Source organism: Glycine soja, chromosome 19 (genome assembly GCF_004193775.1).
Source record: "Glycine soja cultivar W05 chromosome 19, ASM419377v2, whole genome shotgun sequence".
Lineage (NCBI taxonomy): Eukaryota > Viridiplantae > Streptophyta > Magnoliopsida > Fabales > Fabaceae > Glycine > Glycine soja.
The window spans coordinates 6,516,984-6,537,094 of NC_041020.1; the positions used below are offsets into that span (position 1 = coordinate 6,516,984).

General features: G+C 35.1%; 1 protein-coding gene across 1 annotated transcript; it reads right to left on the minus strand.

Annotated features, from left to right (window-relative positions):
- Nucleotides 1-5,738: 5,738 nt before the first annotated feature.
- Nucleotides 5,739-13,036, minus strand: LOC114398532. The gene is made up of 9 exons (XM_028360719.1): nt 12,862-13,036; nt 12,479-12,727; nt 10,997-11,078; nt 10,744-10,819; nt 10,014-10,094; nt 9,046-9,182; nt 7,865-7,943; nt 7,002-7,065; nt 5,739-6,680 (listed from the first exon to the last, which is right to left on the minus strand). The coding sequence occupies exons 2-9, from the start codon at nt 12,702-12,704 to the stop codon at nt 6,040-6,042; spliced, it is 1,386 nt and encodes a 461-aa protein (XP_028216520.1). The 5' UTR covers nt 12,705-12,727; nt 12,862-13,036; the 3' UTR covers nt 5,739-6,039.
- Between the last annotated feature and the right edge of the window lie 7,075 nt (nt 13,037-20,111).

Here is a 20,111-nt window from a genome sequence, read left to right on the forward strand (position 1 = left end):
CCAAGATCACTAGGAAACCTTTTAAGGATGTTAAAAGTGAGACTAAAGTCTTAGACCTTATTCATAGTGATTTGTGTGATTTGCATGCTACTCCATCATTAGGTCATAAAAAATATCTTGTTACTTTTATTGATGATGCATCAAGGTATTGTTATGTATATTTATCAAATACAAAAGATGAAGCTCTTGATAAATTTAAAATTTATAAGAAAGAGGTAGAACTTCATCAAAATGGGCTAATCAAAACTCTTCGTACGGATAGGGGAGGTGAGTATTATGATCCGGTTTATTTTCAATCTACTGGAATAATACATCAAACTACAGCTCCCTATACACCACAACAGAATGGTGTAGTCGAAAGGAAGACTAGAACCTTGAAAGAAATGGTGAATTCCATGTTATCCTATTCGGGTTTAAGTGAAGGATTTTGGGGTGAGGCTATGTTGACAGCCTGTTACTTGTTGAACCGAATTCCTAACAAAAGGAATAAGGTTACCCCATATGAACTTTGGCACAAAAAGACACCAAATTTGAGTTATCTCAAAATTTGGGGATGTAGGGCTGTAGTCAGGCTTACAGAACCTAAAAGGAAAACCATAGGTGAAAGAGGTATAGATTGCATATTTATTGGATATGCTGAACATTCTAAAGTATATAGATTCTATGTGCTAGAATCTAATGATTCTATTGCTGTGAACTCGGTTATAGAGTCACGGGATGCTATCTTTGATGAACAAAGGTTTACATCTATACCTAGGCCAAAGGACATGAATTCCATGTCGAAAGTCTCAGTTAATATTGAGGATATACCTTTAACTAGTACTGAAACTAGAAAGAGTACGAGAGTAAGAAAAGCTAAGTCATTTGGTGATGACTTTCAACTCTATTTGCTTGAAGGGTCAAGGAATGATATTGAATTTCAATATCAATATTGCCTTAATGTTGAGGAAGACCCAAAGACTTTTAGTGAAGCAATGGCTTCAAGGGATGCTGTATTCTGGAAAGAAGCAATCCAAAGTGAGATGGATTCCATCATGCAAAATAATACATGGAAATTGGTTGACTTACCTCCTGGATGTAAGCCATTAGGATGTAAGATGATCTTTAGGAGAAAGATGAAAGTGGATGGTACTGTTGACAAGTACAAAGCCAGATTGGTTATCCAAGGCTTTAGGCAAAAGGAGGGTATTGATTTTTTCGATACATATGCTCCTGTTGCTAGGATATCCACTATTAGACTGTTGTTAGCACTTGCTGCTATCCACAATCTGATGATTCACCAAATGGATGTGAAAACTGCATTCTTAAATGGTGAATTGGATGAAGAGATATACATGAAACAACCTGAAGGGTTTGTTATGCCAGGAAATGAAAATAAGGTGTGTAAACTGATGAAATCTCTTTATGGCTTGAAACAAGCGCCTAAGCAATGGCATCAAAAAATTGATGAGGTTGTGTTGTCTAGTGGTTTTGTTATAAACCAAGCAGATAAATGTCTATACAGCAAGTTTGATACTCATGGCAAAGGAGTTATCATTTGTCTGTATGTAGACGACATGTTGATCTTTGGTACCGACCAAGATCAAGTTGATGAAACTAAGACATTTTTGTCTTCTAAGTTTGATATGAAAGATATGGGGGAGGCGGATGTGATCTTAGGAATAAAGATCAAACGTGGAAACAATGGTATTTTCATCTCTCAATCACATTATATTGAGAAGATATTGGAGAAATTTAATTTTAAAGATTGTTCTCCGGTAAGTACTCCCATTGATCCTAACCTGAAGCTATTACCTAATAAAGGTGTAGCAGTGTCTCAACTTGAATACTCAAGGGCGATAGGATCACTCATGTATGCAATGATTAGTACTAGGCCTGATATAGCTTATGCTGTTGCTAAACTCAGTAGGTTTACAAGTAATCCTAGTTCTCATCATTGGCAAGCTATGAATAGAGTATTCAAGTACTTAAAGGGAACCATTGACTATGGTTTGACATATACTGGATTTCCTTCGGTTATTAAAGGTTACTCTGATGCAAGTTGGATAACCAATATGGAGGATTATTCATCCACAAGTGGTTGGGTATTCCTCCTTGGAGGAGGTGCTATCTCTTGGGCATCCAAGAAACAGACCTGCATTACAAATTCAACAATGGAATCTGAATTTGTAGCTTTAGCAGCAGCTGGTAAAGAAGCTGAGTGGCTAAGAAATCTAATCTATGAGATTCCATTGTGGCCCAAACCTATACCTCCCATGTCTATCAGGTGTGATAGTCAGGCAACTTTGGCTAAGGCATATAGTCAAGTGTATAATGGGAAGTCTAGACACTTGGGTGTTAGACACAACATGGTTCGGGAGTTAATCATGCATGGTGTGATATCAGTGGAGTTTGTGAGAACTCAGCATAATTTGGCCGATCATTTAACCAAAGGGTTAAGTAGAGATCTCGTAAAAAGGTCGGCTGTGGGATTAGGATTAAAGTCCATCTGAAATCTCTTATGTTAAGATACCCAATTCCCATCTAATATGACATTAGGTGCTGAATTCAATGTGGAAAGCTTAACATGTAGAGATTGGAACACATCATCGAAAGTATCCCAAAAGGAATGTGTTCGGTTCTGTAAGTTAAGGAGGTTGAAGTATAACTTCTCAATGGTTCTTTTGAAAAATTGCATTTACAGGTGCAAGAAAGAAAAGGACTACCTATATAAGCATGAAGTTTAGCCGCTTCAAGAAGCTGGGACTTGGCTTTGATATGCTTATGAAGGATAGGGACACAGGCTAGTAAAACTAGTGTCGAGCAAGAGTAATGTTATAAACTATTGTACAGATTATCTTCATGTATTCATTATGAATAGAAAGGGTTCAATCCTTAGTGACACCCTGATATTCGAATATTTGAAACGTGTAATTTGCTAAGATGAAATTCAATCGTCACGATATTTCATCTATGCAGTAGTTTGTTGTATGTTATGACTTTGGTGATTTGATCGGTAATTACACTAAAATGGGGGAGGTCTGTTGGACATTTTAGTGTAATTGATCTCTTTATTATGTTAAAATAAGAGTGCACGCTTGTTTTAATGTAATAACGAGATGTTCGGTTTAGGCAAAGGTTGGAAGTTACATGGAAGTTACTAAAACTTCCATCAACGGTTGGAAGTTACATGGAAGTTACTAAAACTTCCATTAACGGCAATTTTTAAAAATAAATAACTTCCATCAACCGCCAAAAACCACCTGTTCTTTGATTATAAATAATCATCCTGGTTCAGAAAGCATAACATGTGAAAAACTCACAAGACCAAAACAAAACTCTTGAATTATAATCTTCTGATTTTATCCGATTGAACAATTTTGGTTGAACCCCGAAATTTGATTCAATCTGAAAGTGTTTATACACGACTTCAGATTTATCCAGGATTATCTCGATTTTCAAAATTAACCAACATTCCCCCATCTTCTCACCCACTCCTGCATCCCCCACTTCTTCTCTCCCAATCCCCAGCCAAATCTAGAACCACAACTCCTCCCTTCCCTTCACCACAGTCAAGCAACCATTATCACCATCGACCACCTTCACACTGCGCCACAACCTCATCCCATCTCCTCCATGCCCCGCACCGCCACATCCCCCATCATCAGTGTTGCACAGAGCCCTTATGCGAAACATCCTCTGTGCTCGTGACCTCCACCTTCAAGGCTCCGCAATGCAACTCTCCACCATTATTGTGTCATCGCACACGATATCCCCTACGTGTGCGACCTCAACCTTTGAGGCTCCACACATGCAACTCCTCATCACCATCATTGTGTTGTCATGCACATCCACCGATGTGCTCTCCTCGCCATAACGGAATTGCATTTTCGCATGGATATTTGGTCACACGGAATTGTGTATCCATTGGATTAAGGGAGGTGAAAAAATATATACCATGGAAATATGATCCCATTGTACACTATCTTGTTTTCATAGTATATATTTTTTCACTTCCCTTAATACAACATAAACACAATTTTGTTGACAAATACACAACGGAATTGTGTTTCTATTGTTAGATTTTTTTGACACCTCATTTATACAATAAAATCATACTTCTATTGGGTTTTTTTTTCACCCCCAATAATACAGCGAAAGTACAATGCTACTATACAATGTGGGGAAGGGTATTTTTGAAAATTAAAATATTGGTGCGATGAGTAGCAATAAGGTCGGGGCCAATAGTAGTCCCTAAGCTTTACGCGTGTACTTAGGGGTGGAAATGAGCCGAGCAGCTTGTCGAGGGCCTTCGGCTCGGCCTATGTAAGGCTCGGCTCGGCTCGGCTTGGTTTGTTTACTATAAAGGTCAAGCTCAAACTTTTTAAAAAGCCTTTTTAGATAAAAAGGTCAAACTCAAACCATAAAAAAAGCTTGTTAAGCTTGACAAGCCGGCTTGTTTAACTAATAATAATAATAATAATAACTTTATTTTATCAAATCTTATCTTATCCAGATTTTATTCTATCTAGATTTTATTTTATTCAAATTTTATTCTATCTAGATTTTATTTCGTCTAGATTTTATTTCATCTCATCTTATCTTATCTTGTCCAGATTTTATTTTATTTCGTTTATGAGCTTGGACTTAAAATAGATTTGTAAACTTTGGGGCTAAGGACCTATATAACAGCATCAAGGTTTTAGTTTAGGGTGTTTTTTTTCGGAGAGGAGAATAATTCTAAGATTTTAGAATTCCATTTTTTATTACTGTTCATGCACACTGTTCACGTAGAATAAAATTCATTTTCTGCAAATCATCTCTAATCCATACATTTTTTTAATATTATGCTCTTTTTATTTTCTTTTGATATACTCTGTGCTTTAACGACTTGAATTCAATATGATTTTGTTTATCAATTATTTTTGGATTTGTACATTACTTATACGAAATTTTATAAGTTTCTTTTTTTAGTTAGTATTTCACTAGATTTTAAAATAATTAATTAATCAAAGATGTCTTTAAGCAGGCTTTTAAATAGGCTCGTGGGCCAAGCTAGGCTTTTATATAAGCCGAGCCGAGCCTTAAAAAAAAGCCTATAACAGGTAATGAGTCAAACTCAAGCCTTACATATACTAAATGACAGACCTCTTACATATTACAAGAACTAAAACAAAACAAAAATAAAAGAAAGAATTTTGCAATGACAATTTACAATATATATATATATATATATATATATATAAGAACCAAAACAAAAAAAAAACAATAAAATACAGATACCAAAACATATTTAAGCATAATTTAATCATAAATTCCTACCCAGCCTAATAACTAGATTAACGTTTGAAACATTTAATACTGTAAAATGATTTTGGTTCTAAATATTTAAAAGTTTAATTTTAATTAATATAAGTTTGATTTTGGTCCCTTTAAGAAATATATAAAAGTTTGATTTTAGTCTATTATTGATGTCAAGTTTCAACCAAGGACATCTTAAGAAAAAAAAAAGTATTTTTTAAAAGAAATTAGTAAAATTAAATTTAATTAACTTTCTTAATGAACATAAAAGGGTTTTTTTTTTTACTTATAAGAATGGCATCTTAAGAGAAAAAAAATCTATTTTTAAAAGAAAATAGTAAAAATTAATTTAATTAACTTAATCAACATAAATGAGTTCTTTTTTTTTTTTTTTACTTATATTCCATAATGAAGGAACTCCACGTACTAATAGAGACATGAAGAAGAAGAAAAAAAAAAACAAGTTATAATAGATAATTCATCTTTCACAAATAACCATATTCTATTGCAAAGATTTAAACATGAGCTAAAGTTTCATTCTACAAGCAACTCAGAGTTAGGAGTAGGCTATAAACCCTAATAACATAAAGCAGAGTGCAAATAAAGCTATACCAGAAAAATGGTTAAAGCTGCTAACTTCGCTAGAACTCTGCATAACCCCAGTCCTTAATACAGGTGAGGGTAAATAATTTCAATGTATGAATGACAGGAATGTATCTTCAGAACCTACCAATATGATTGATCCTGTTTGTGCCATCCTCACCTCCAACTGCGGTAGTGACCATCGTTTGACCTGTCCATAAATCGAGACGAAAAATCACAGTCCCTGTCATAATACATACTTTCGGAGGTCCAGCTCCCTAGTCTACCAGAATCTTGATCCAAGGGCCAAAAATACCTCTCTGAAGATGAATAATGAAGAAAATGGAAAGAAAAAGGCATTGAGGATTCTTCGTCATGCATAGGACTTCTACCCCTGTCAGATTGAGACCTTGCCATTGAAGGACTTCTTAGTGCAGAATCATGGCCACCAAACCTAGGATGAAAACTGAACATAGATGAACTATGTCCTGGGTCCCCTGGTGGACCATCATCCCTAAGATCCCCTAATCTATGTTCGCGATGATATCCTTGGCTGCCATAATCAGTACTATAATTCGACCTGTGCTGTGGCAATGACAAGTTTCTTGATATGTCTGAACTCGAGGGTCCAGCCCTAGTGCCCCACAATCTTTCATCAGCTTTTTCTGGAATAGGAGCATTTATTCCAGGAAATTTGACAGTCTTTTTACGCTTTGGTTTGGAAGCATCAGCTTCCATAATTTCCCCATCCTCTTGGTCAGCAATCTCACTATCAGTGAATATTGTAATGCCAGAAGGCTGATCCTCATTGTCCACATCTAAATTCCAAACATAGGTTATAAGGTTAGCTAATTTAATACACCAACTAAGAAAAAATGAAAAGGAAAGACGGATAATCAATACAGTTAATACAAACCAAAAAATGATAAACTTAAAACACTGAAACAACAGTACAAGTTCATTAATTTAGAATAGAAAGACACTTCTGCAACATCCTCAGCAGATTTCTCAAACATGTCTAGCAACTTATGCTTATAGCATTAAACATAAACCATATATTAGAACACAAGATGAACGTTTGGGTAGATCATAGGCAAAGTATTGTGAAACAAAAAAATTGTGAAAGAAATGCATTTTACCAAGATATCCAGGTGGGTATCCTAGTTCTCGCATTCTGTTAAGCCACGTAGGTGGATCAAGCTCCTGCATAACACAAAAAATCTTATTGTTTTGTGAAGGCTGAAAATTCTGCTACATCTCAAAAGTCTCCGATGTATGGATTAGTTACACTCCAGCACAAGTATAAAAAACTTAGTGCAATCTTCAATTATTTTACCACAATACAACCCATTATGTCATCCTGCCACTTTGGTCATGAATTCGTTGTCTTAGAAACAATCAGTTGAACATGCAATTTATCAATAACTACAGCTAACACATTCAAAGCATATGTTTATTCCAATATCTTTAACATATAGCCACTTAATAATTCAGAGTTTGAGTAACTTGATCTTGCTCAACTGATAAAATATTTTGTTAAAGATATTGTGTACACACACACACAACCATATAAGATTACAGTTAATAAGGACTAACATACATACAGTTTTAAGGGAAGACTTGAGGGTTAAGAAAAGTTTTTCTTGTTAATCTAAAATAAAGTGTATGAGTGTCATTCAGTTGTCAAGCTCTCTTAACATATCAAGTAATAAAATTAATTGATGGCATTATAGTAGCATTGATAACCAAGTGACTTGTCACATCATCAAGGAGTTTGACAGGATAATCACGTGTAATTTCTGTTTTTAATCCCTGATCAACTAGTCTGTGTCATCTATGGTTCTAACTTCTAAACATATGGTATGGAAATTCATGAAGTTACACACACACAATCTAGAGGTCAACTGGGAAAAAAAATAACACAACACAATCTAGAGCCATAGGCTGCTTTACTGATAAATCCCACCCCTAAACCATACATACACAACATTCCCACCACTACACAATCTGCTACAGATGGCAACATCAATTGGCCAAGTAAGGCTTTCTTACATATCAAAATGCCATCTGAACTAAACTTCCTGCTCATACAAAAACGCACATACTCTAAAATTATGAATTGAGATTTGATTTGCGAATTTTTCACTGTAAACAATGACAGCACCTTCCCTAAGCTTCTAATCACCAAACAAAATATAGTGAATATGTAAAGCTTATTCACCATCAAAAGGTAGGACTGCTGTTTTACATATCTGCCAACCTCAACAATAGGTCCCTCCCAAACAGCTAGATTTGAAAACCCAAGAGGAGATTCCAATAAGTTACAGACACCTTAGAAAGTTGGAACTTCTCATACTACTGTGAAAGTGAATTTCTATTCGTAATGAAATATTATCATATAGACAACAGAAACAATCTCACACTTAGCAAGACTAGCCATGCCATACCACCCTACATTCAGGAAATTTTATGACTCGTTAGTCCATTGCAAAGTAAGGGCACTAGGGCAGTATCAGATCACGGTTTCAATATCCAACAAGTAATAAAGATCCATAGGAGATTCGATAAACATACTAACAAACAACAAGCCAATTGTTATTATTAAGCATGTGCTATGCTGGAATGGTCCTAACATTTAACTTGGTATTCAACCCAAATTTTGCTTCTACAGAACTGAGTTTCCAGGCAAAATTTTAATGTGCAAACATACTTTAGAGGATAACCAAACATGTCATAAACTGAGTTTACTCTCCAAAGTGAGTTTGGAGTAACCCAAACAGAAAAGCAAATATAGACTTAGTGCATGTTTGGATAAAAGTTTGCAAACTTAAGTTTGGGTTAAACTTAAGTTGGCAAACTGAATTTGCAAACTTAAGTTTGGGTTAAACTTAAGTTGGCAAACTGAATTTGCAAAAGCAACCCAAGTATTGCATCTACAAAACTGAGCTTCCAGGGAAAACTTTGATGTGCAAACTGAGTTTACCCTCCAAATGTGCATTTTAAATGGTTAATCAAGCATGCCCTTGGCAAGCTAACTGTGATAATAGAAAATAGATGCTTCCATTAATCCTACTTCATAGTATTATATTTCAAACATTGTATGATCACATGAACCATCTAGAAATGGTGAGCTAAGTGCACCAACAATTTCATCCTTAAAGAATACAAAGTAACGGTGTTTACCCATCCACATTACTTGAACCATCAGCTGAAGTCAATCCCAAAGCATATCCGCAATCATATAGAGGCACAGTATTATCAGCTAAAGGAATGAAATCTTTGTTCTTATCATTTCTTGTTTGGTTCTCCATCCAGAATGACTGCAGTTGAAAGAAATGGAAAAAATGATATATCCGGTATTGCAAAAATAATCTTTTCCTTTTCATGTTGCAAGATAAAAAAACCTCAATGAAACAATAAATGCACCTAGAGGTACTAGCAACACACTCTAAGAGACTCTTTTTAACACACTCTTTGCTATCGATTAGAAGTTATTGAAAACTACAAAATAATGAGTAGGATCGGGACTCATTAAATAAGTGAGGGGCCCACAGAATTTTGTGGTTTCCAATAAATTTCAACTAATAATGAGTGTTAAAGAGCATGTTGGTAGCATTTCTCTTGCACATATTAGCTAATACAATATCATGCCCATTATTCTTATAATGGCAAATCGTATAACTATGACTCAGATAGACTTCCCACAACCACCACCACCCTAGTCTTCTCACAACGCAGCAGTCATAAATAAAGGCACTTGGGAAAAAGCAGCATGAACATCATAGATAAAAATGGTGTAGCAAAAATCACACTTGAAGAAGAGTTAAAAACAAAGAAAAATGATGACAGATAAGGCAATTATTACAAAATGCAGTGAACCAAGACTTCACACTGCAATGACTGTTACAACCCTAGCTCTATTACTACAACCAACTGCACATAATTGCATTTGAGAACCACAACTAAAACCTTTATTCCGGGACTAACCAGATTACGTAAAACAGACAATGACAGAAATTGAAGAAACCAAGAACAATTCCGGCAATGCTAACCCTTGGAACTAGTGACAAAGAAAAGTTTCCTAGCAGTGGTATTGAAAGTTTCAAAACCTGCAGTTTTGCAGGTTCTCATAACAGACTTGGGAAACTCACCACGGCAGAAGTCTTTTCAAGTCCAACATGCAGAGCAGGAAAAAATGTCTCCTCACCGGATTCCAACACTTCGCTAGCATCCTGAACAGAAACACGACGTCAGCATTACCATTCTTTACAAAAGTAAAAACTGCATTTGTTAATAGCACAATTGCCACCCATCTCCTTGCCAATATACCAAATGTCTAAGAATCCTTCCATTGGATGTTCACTAGATCACCCGTGTTGTCTATAGGTCATTTGGTACAACATTTTGTTAAACCCAAGGCTAGAGCCAATTATAAACAACATTGTTCTGTCTCACGTGATGTAATCATCTCCAAAACATAAAGATTTGTCAAGTAGCCACATTTTAACAAGGGTTTTTTTATATCAGAAGACCAATAATCTCATACAACCCCATCACCAATGCCAAAATTAATGTCTATTCATCAAGAACAAACTTCAAAATCTTGATTTGAAATTGAAAACACTTTAACCTTCAAGATTCTATGGTTTATAAGAGAAAAACAAGTATTTGCATTTGGGCATCTTAGACCCTCATTTGTCATTATTTGGATTATAGCTATCAAACAGACTACAAGTTCATTTCAAACCCTTGCCTTCACACTTTCTGTTCATCTTTTATGTTTTCTTTTCATAATATTTTATTCTCTATCATCTATTTACTCATTTATTTATTAAGGGAAATCTTCTTTCACTATGAAAAATAAAAAATAATTGGCCTTGCATTGGATGACAAAACATGTTTAGCATGCCATTCTGACCATTTCTGTAGAAGTTCCTGAAGCTTCTGTCTACTAGCTCTGGAAAATGTTCAAGCACAAGTCAAAATTTCAATCAAAGGAACCAAACTGCATGATTGGGACACTTTAAACTTTAATACCAAAAAAAATAACAAATACAGTTCTATTTTCTCACGTAGGGCACATAAAATGTCCCAATGTGGTTTTGAATAATTTTCCTGACCAACTTGTACAAACCTTGTTAGGGAATTATACGTAAAATGAACTGAAGGTTGATCTTCATCAACTGTAATCCGAGCTCTTTTAGCACCTGATACAGCTAGCATGACTTATTAAGGAAACAGAGTATATTAGGGATTGCATACTAACAGGATATTTCAAAAGTATTCATCAGTGCCAATGATATAAACATATAATAACTAGGAAAAAGATAGACTGCACAGAACTTATGCAAGCAAGTAAAATCCGATTATGAACCAATAGGGGTATAGCAGAATTTGAAAATTAAGATGCAAAAATTGCACACATGTTTTTTAAAGGGGATAAAACACATTTTTGCATAATAGATCAATTTAGTCCTTTCAAACTGAGCAACTACAGCAATTACCAAAGACCACATCACAGATGGAAGATATTTTACAAAGACCATAGTTCTAAACCAGTCTTTCCAATCCTAGGTAGCAGCCACAACCAAAAATGCTACAGTAGCATGGCGTTATAGCCACTGCTCTGAAACTTTTTATTACTAATATTTTGTTTATTACATTATATGTTATGCTTAAAGAAATAAATAAATAAAAAAGGCAACTAAACTCAAATTGAGGCCCAACAAACAAAAACCTAAAAAGAGTAAACATAAAAATGTTTGGGCCACATTGGCCAATTCCCCTGAAACCCTAACTCCCTAAGACCACTTCAGCAGGTAGCTAATGAAAAGGCAGGTTCACATATGACAGAGTGGGAGGTCAATGGTGGTAAGACAAAAGTCGCATCCAACAATAGTGCAGGGCGGAGAGTGTTGCAGACATGCATTTGCGGCTTGCAGAGAAGAAGGGGGTGAGATGCAGACACAGAGATAGGAACAGAGAAGGTGGTCACAATTCAGACATGGTTTTGGTGCTATCACACTGTGATTCACACCTTTCTGGCCATGAAATCAGCCACAAAACTGAAACACTCCGTCACAGCCATCCCAGTAGCAGCCAGAGGCTGCACACACTGCAACGGCTTCATGTGCTATTAACTACAGTGTTCTAAACCAATTTAAAGCAATTATGGCACAGAAATTACAAAAGACAAGTCGTGTCCTGCAACAGTGCAGGAGTCATCCCTGTAACAATAGCACAGTTTTAACGTGCTATTAACTACACTAAATCTAAGCCAATTTAAAACAATAATGACACAGAAATTACCAAAGACCACCACATAAGGCGGATGGAAGAGAAATTCACCATTTTAACTAACTCCTCCACCAATCACACATGCATAATTTGGATGAATCCTATTGCAAAAAACTCACAAGTTACATCAATACACACAAGCAATGAAAGCATCCAATTTATTCATCTAAGCCAAATTTCACACATAGGGGTTTCTACTGAGTACAGTCAAGCAGCAAACTAGAAGAACTTCAAAAGTGCCATTATCTAATAATAGAAGAACAAGCATTGAATCCTAAATTTCACAAACATTGAATACTAAATTTCATAAAAAGGATACATGTTCCAACAGTCTCAAGGCTTCTTTTGAGACTCCCATCCTCAAGAGAAATGCAACCATTCTCAGCGAGCAATACTCCACTCACTTCCTCAGTGACCACCCTCAACTTCAACCCATCTTGTAAATCCTCCTTTTCATCTTCCAAAATGTTCTCCTTTTCCAAAGAATCACTTCCCAAGTTGCTGTTCTCTGATGGAACCTCGTTCATGTGCTCGTCACCTTCCATATCCAAACAAACCCTTTTCTCTTCTATGGCAAAAGAATAAAACTTTATCAGAATTTCACACTGAAAATACACATATCCCTATGGGTGTGTGTGGAGTGAGTGTAGTGCGAGTGAAGAAAGTGAAAATTGAAATTGAGAATTGGGGATAAAGGCATACCCTAAGTGGAACGAAGAGAGGGTTACGACGAACAATGTCGTAGGGCGTGGCGGAGTAGAAATTGCAGAGGTGAAAGAAGGAACCCTGGAGAGTAGAGAGTAGGTTCCGTGAATTGGGATCCCAAACCAAAACAGAACACTGCCCTCTGCTCAAACGACGTGCTTTGGTGAATAATTTTCGCATTTCTCAAAATAATAATAAATATTACACTAACAAAGGAATTAAATAGAAATAATAGTTTATTTTTTTAAACGTCTTTTTTTATATATAGTATCTCTATAAATATAAGGCGAAGTAAAGATCATTCCATCTAATTCTTTCAAAAAAAATATTTTATTGTTTAATTTGTTTGAATCTATATTTGTTATTTAATTGTTATCTTTCCAATTTTATTTTTCCTTGTTTATAATAGATTTCATATATTTAGTAACATTTTTAATATTAGGATTTGAAATTCATACTTTAAAGAAGAAATACTTTTAATAAATTCTATTAAATTTACATTTTTTTAGTTTTTTATTATTTAAATATTTTGAACTTTGATGTAATTTTGAAAAATAATTGAATATATAAAACTTTAAGCAAAAAAAAGTTAAGAGCAAATTAAAACACCCTATTGCTTTCTCTCTTTAAAATTATGTTTCATTTATATTAAATGGTATTATATAATATAGGAGAAATCAAATTATATTATTAAGGTAATTATAATTTGTTAAACTCATTCTCACTCGTTGAGTTTATTATCATGTGACGACTGGTAACAAATTATATCTATTTATTTTTATTTAATTCAATGATTAATATCCTAATTCTTTATTTAATCCATTAATATTATCACTAGGGATGGAAGTTGGTCAAGTCATTCATTGAAGGTCTAAATGATTTAACCCGTTAAGTCAGCTATTTAGCAAAAAGGTTAAACTTCAGCTTTTTTAGTTAAATAGGTAAGGTTATATTAAGCCTAACAAGCTAACTTATTAGGCAACAATATATTTTTTTAGGTTTAAATATAATTTTGGTACCTTATTTTTCAAAATTCGTACTTTTAGTCCACCTATTTTCAAATAAAATTATTTTGTCTCCCTATTTTTAAAATCTAAAATTTTAGTCCATCTATTTTAAAATTGAGACATTTAATCCTCCAGTTTTGTAAAATTTACAACTTTGATCCTTCCATCAAATTCAATTTGTTGATCAATAAGAAATTAATTTTATTTGATCCAAATTTAATGATGTGACACAAGATTATTTATTTAATTTGTGTTGTAGTCAACGTTAATCTCTTGACATTCAATGCTTTTAGTTTGACAAAAGGATCAAAAATGCAAATTAACAATAATATGGGTCTAAATGTCTCTATTTTAAAATAGGAGAACCGGAGTTGTAAATTTTAAAAAATAGGAGGACTAATTGTCTCTATTTTAAAATAGAGAAACTAAAATTGCATAATTTTAAAAATAGAGGGACCAAAATAAGATTTAAACCTATTTTTTAATAAAAGTATTATTAACATATATAATATTTAATTATTTTAATGAAATTAGAAAATTATTTTAGTAGTTTGATGATTTAAACCATTTTAATGTTTGGAATAGGTTAATTCCTATAAATCATATATGGATAGCAGGAATAGGATTTTTTTTCTTTTGGTGGGGCTTAAAAGGTTTTGGTAGTCTGTCACATGTAATCTTTGTACGCAAGTTTTGGTTTCATCTTGTGGTTTAAAATTATCTTATTATTTTTTAATGAAAATATTTGACTTTGCTAAAGAAAAATATATATTTCTATACTCCTTAATATGAAACAAGTCTTTAAATAGACTATCAAGGAAGGCAACCTTCTATAAAGGTCAAGCCCAAGCCTAAAAAATAGGTTCATTGTAACGCCCTTAAATGTTGACTTTTCAGTGACTCTCATATTACGACACTTCACTCAACTCCTCGTTGGTCATAACCCTCTATAGGTAGCTCTTTTTGAGACCTCGACAGTCTGTTTCGATGGCTTCCAGGAATAATGACTAACCCCACAAAACAACACAAGACTTTTCAGTGTACTTTGTTCTCACTCACACGCTTTCTGAAAAACATCCCAAAAGGTGGTAACACCTGTAACACCCTGAAATATTACTAATTATAAATCGATGTTTAATTGTATTTATTGTGTTATTTGACTATATGGTTGACTTGAATGAGTTGAGGTATGGCTTGAATTAGTCATGTGTGAATTTCTTGATGTGGATGTTGAGTTATGTAGAGTTTTGTTGAGCTAAGTTAAAATTATGAGATTTCAAATTTTATCTAAACATATTTCAGTCAAATCGTCATCCGTGATTCGTTAACCGTTGGATCGTCTTAAAATTTTGTCTGGAGGTTCCTAAGACAATTCTCAACATTCTGACCGTTGGGATTTCATATATAACATCTTTAGTATGATATATCATTTTTTACCGAAGCAGAAAAATTTGAGCTGGATCAGCTCGCCCAGGCGAGCCAAACTTGCCTGGGCGAGTGTTGCAGGCTACAAATACGTCCAGCAACGTAAAAGAGTCATTTTCTTCCTCCTTCTCTTCCCCTAAACCCTCCCCCAACTCCCCCAAGCTCCTCCTCCACCACCACTAATCACCGGTGACCGCCACGAACCGCCTTTGCTTGCCGTCGGATCACTGCATTGAGAAGAACTGTTTAATCAGAACATAATCTTCAAAACTCAACTCGAGGATTTGGTAGAGAATGAAGCCTCCAATCCTTCCTTCACGGTTTCTTCGAGGTAACCGTGATTCTAAGTCTTCTCCTTTTTAGTTTGAGTCTATCTTTGCATCTCTTCTGACTTGGGAACCATTATTAGATGTTTTTACACTTCCTTTGAAAAACCCTTGAAAAAGAGACATTGTAAAAGTTGCCTTTTTATAAAATAGACATTTTTTGTAACATTTGTTGAACCCCGGTCACAGTTGCGTGATCAGAATTTCAAAATGACCTCTCTTTGATATGAATCTCAAAACACCCATTTAGCCCCTTTTTAAATTGAATGGATATTTGACCCCAAAAGTTAATATTGATCTTGTCTTTGAAATCTATACTGAATTGATTTGGTATATAGAGCTCTTCATTTAGACAAACGGACGTGAACCTAAGAGATCTTAGAATAACGCCGCAAGGAACTAAGAGAGAGATATAGATAGGTGAAGGGAGTTTATTATTTGTTTACAACTTTTGATACCATAGTTGGGGCCAGAGAACCCAATTATGGGGATGTATGTCTGTCCCTGTGCATGTTGGTTTTCAAGAAAAACTGTGTTTTTAACTAATGGGATGTGATATATTTGTTATTGATGTGCATGCTGGTTTTCAAGAAAAGCTGTGTTTTTAACTAATGGGATGTAATAGGTTTGTTACTGATTATAGAAATTGTCAATGATGTTATTGTTGTATTCATTGGAATTTTTGGGAAAAGTCTTAAATATAGAGAAGACTCTGCCCAAAATTTTATATTTGTTCTTCTATTTACTTCTTTATTAAATTTTAAATGGGCATAAGAGTTTGTTTTGAATACTATAGTTTTCCTCTTTAATTTAGAATTTTCCTTAAAAAAATATGAGTCTCATGGTATTATAGATTATTGTTGTATGAGGTTTATGTTGCCTGAAGACCTGGGGAATGTGAATCTCGAGCATGAATTTATATATATGTATGTGAAATGTGATTGCTTGATGATGTTGATGTTGATGATGTATGTTGTGTATGTACATGAGGGGTGTGGTGACCATGTTGGATATCCCTAGAGGGTGAAATAGTATTTTAAAGAGTTTTAAGCATTCCTGAAGAGAGAAGGGGATGGCTTAGAATCTTTAATTATCCATGGTCAGTGCATTGATAATGCTCATGTTTCATACTTCATATTGCACGGAAATAGTACAAACTTTGTCAGTAAGTACTCGTGGTTTTTCATGAGGAAAAATACTTGTACTTGGGGGCATGTCACTCGGTTTGCAACTCCTTTGAGACTCAGGCTGATCATCGTGGAGGGGGGGGGGGGGGAGTTGTCTGTGCATGACAGAGTGACCTCAACACTTACTGCCTAATTTTCCTAAGTGAGAGTGTCGTGTGGAAACGCTTAGGCTATTTCCTTGGGGATAGTATTACATTGCATTTAAGAGTTGAGGTTAGGTGCATGCATCATACTGAGCATGATTGATTGGAACTATGGACGGATGATGACTACTTGTTGAGTGTATGTTGGACTAATGGATGTTTGTGTATGTTTATGGTATTTGATAATGTTTTCTTAATAATTATGATTATTTGATTTTTGTATTAACTTCTTTCATAATAAACTCATCCCTCGCAATTTTTGTACCGTGTGATTAGTACCTGTGATGATCATGAACCTTTGTTTGTGGGAGCAGAATGACAACAGTAGAATATGAGAAGTGAGATTCTTTTGTGGAGCCGCCGAGCTGACATGATGACGTTGGGATTATTTTGGGAGAGAATTGTGTTTTGTTAATCAACTCCTTCGTAGTTGGTTACATAATTCTTTTTTTTAATTGAGGATGTAAATCACAAATTTAGGTATATGTATGAACAAATTTACTTTTCATTATGTGAATGATGTGTACTAAGTTACTATACATATATATGTGTGTGTGTGTGTGTATGTGTGTGTGTATGTATTCATTTAAGTAATGGTGCGTTGTTTGGGAATATATATCATGAAATTAAAATTTACTTTAATTTTTTATAAGCAAATTAACGGAGTTTTCATTTCAAAAATTGAAATTCTCGCGGTTTAGAGTGGTGATATCGTAGCGACTAGGCGGGTCGTTACAACACCCATCCCATAACTACTTCAAGCCAATCACGCTTAACTATAGAGTTCTTAAGTGATAGGGTACCAAAAAGTAAATGCATCTTGTTAGTATAGATAGTACCAATTGATTCCTTTAAGTCATCCTTAACTGCATAATCTCACAGCCTCTAGATCTCTCTCTTTTCGGTGTGATTCGCCGGGGTGTTACATGCCTACCAGCTTCCTCTTGGTTCGTCCTCAAACCGCACCATACTAAGAGATAGATTTGCTTTGATACCATTTGTAAATGCCCTTGATTGTTGATTTATCGGTGACTCATCCTATGACACTTCATTTGGTGGTACTTCACTCAACTCCATGTTCGTCAGAACCCTCCACTAGTTAAAACCCTTTACAGGTAGCCCTATCTGAGACATCGACGAATCACACCGAAAAAAGAGGGATTCAAAGGTTGTACAGGTATGGGACTATATAGTTGAGGATGACTTAAAAGAATTAATTGGTACTACCTATACTAACAAGGTGCATCTACTTTTTGGTAGCCCATCACTTAAGAACTCAAAAGTTAAGCATGTTTGGCTTAGAGTAATTATGAGACGTGTGATCTTTTGGGAAGTTTTCGGGAAAACACGTGAGTGAGGACAAAACATGCTAAAAATTATCATGTTAGTGGGATCAGCCATTGCTCCTAGAAGCCGGAGTAGATTGTTGAAGTCTTGGAAAGGACTACCTACGGAGGGTTCTAAGCAACAAGGACGTTGAGTGAAATGTCATCGTGTGAAGTATCGTAGAGTATGAGCCACTAAAAGTCAACAATCAAGGGTGTTACAAATGGTATCAGAGCATACTTCTCTCCTAGTATGTTGTGGTTTATGGATGAATTAGGCAGAAGCTAGTGGACATGTAACACCCTGAACAAATCACACCCGAATGGGAATGATCCAGAGGTTGTACAGGTGTGAGACTGTATAGTTAAGGATGACTTAAAAAGAATTAATTGGTACTAACTATACCAACAATATGTATTTATTTTTCAGTAACCCATCACTTAAGAATTTCACAATTAAGCATGTTTGACTTGGAGCAATTATGGGATGGGTGACCTTCTAAGAGGTTTCCCAAAAAGTGTGAGTGAGTACAAAACACGCTGAAAAGTCTCATGTTGTTTTGTGAGGACAGTCATTGATTTTGAAAGTAGCTAAAACAGATTGTCAAGGTCTCGAAAAGAGTTACCTACGAAGGGTTCTGATTGGTGGGGGGTTCTAACCAACGAGGAGTTGAGTGAAGTGTCACCGTGTGAAGTGTCATAGTGTCGAAGCCACCGAGAAGTAAAAAATCAAGGGTGTTACAAATGGTATCATAGCAGACCTTAACACTCCAGGCCAATAACATCAAAATGAGAGAGATTCATAGGTTGTCCAGGTATGAAACTGTACATTTGAGGTGATCTTAAAGGAATTAGTTGGTACTACCTATACAAACAAGATGCATCGACTTTATGGTAGCCTATCACATAAGAACTCCACAGTTAAGCGTGTTTGGCTTGGACTAGTTATGAGATGGGTGACCTTCTAAGAAGTTTTCCAGAAAGAATGTAAGTTGGGGCAAAGCACGTTGAAAAGTCTCATGTCAGTTTGTGAGGATAGTCATTGATCCTGAAAGCAATCGAAACAGATAATAGAGGAGTTAAATGAGGTGTCGTAGTGTGAGAGCTATCGAGAAATAAAAATTCAAGGACGTTACACTAGTGATGGGTAACAAGCTCAGGCTTAGACCATAGTAATATTAAATAAGTCAGGTCAGGCTTAGGTAGGGCTCAATCTAGTCCACCTCATTTCCACCCCTAATTATCACCAACCCAACCCCTACCACTACTAGGATCACCACCACTATTGCCAACATCACCATCCCCACTATTGTTATGGGTGAAAATAAGCTAAACTAGGCTAGACTATACTAGACCCGAATCTAGCATTGACTATAAAAAACATGGCTAGAGTTTAACTTATTTAATTAACATTTGCCGATAAAAAAAGATTTTAATTAAAGCTCTAACCTAATTTAATTTCTAAAAATGTTTGGCCTTAATATTGGCTAGGTCATAGGCCTCTATCAAGGGATCTAGCCTATTGGCATCCTAGTTGTCGCCATCAACACCGCCTCCACCATTATTGTCATTGTTGTTAGATTGCTTAAAGCCCTTAGTTTTAGTTTTGGTTCGATAATTTTGCAATATCAAACATGTTTAATAGATGTGACATTTGTATTGAATGTTTTTAGACTAGGCATGTGTGTGATATAGTCTAAGTCTTTTTCATGCTTAGTGTTGATCAAATATGAATTGAATGAAGTATTCTAGTTTTCTAAGTTTCATAAGAACTTACTTCTACTTGAAATTTGGCTAGAAGCATTGAATTAATTGATTGTTTAACCTGGTAATC

Bases quoted from the DNA above. Each gene is read 5' to 3' on its own strand.
- LOC114398532 (XM_028360719.1), bottom strand. From the start codon at position 12,704: ATGGAAGGTGACGAGCACATGAACGAGGTTCCATCAGAGAACAGCAAC. The intron at 10,820-10,996 runs GTTTGTACAAGT...AACATTTTCCAG, and splicing joins ACGTATAATTCCCTAACAAG to AGCTAGTAGACAGAAGCTTC. The intron at 6,681-7,001 runs GTAAAATGCATT...TTTGGAATTTAG, and splicing joins ATACCCACCTGGATATCTTG to ATGTGGACAATGAGGATCAG.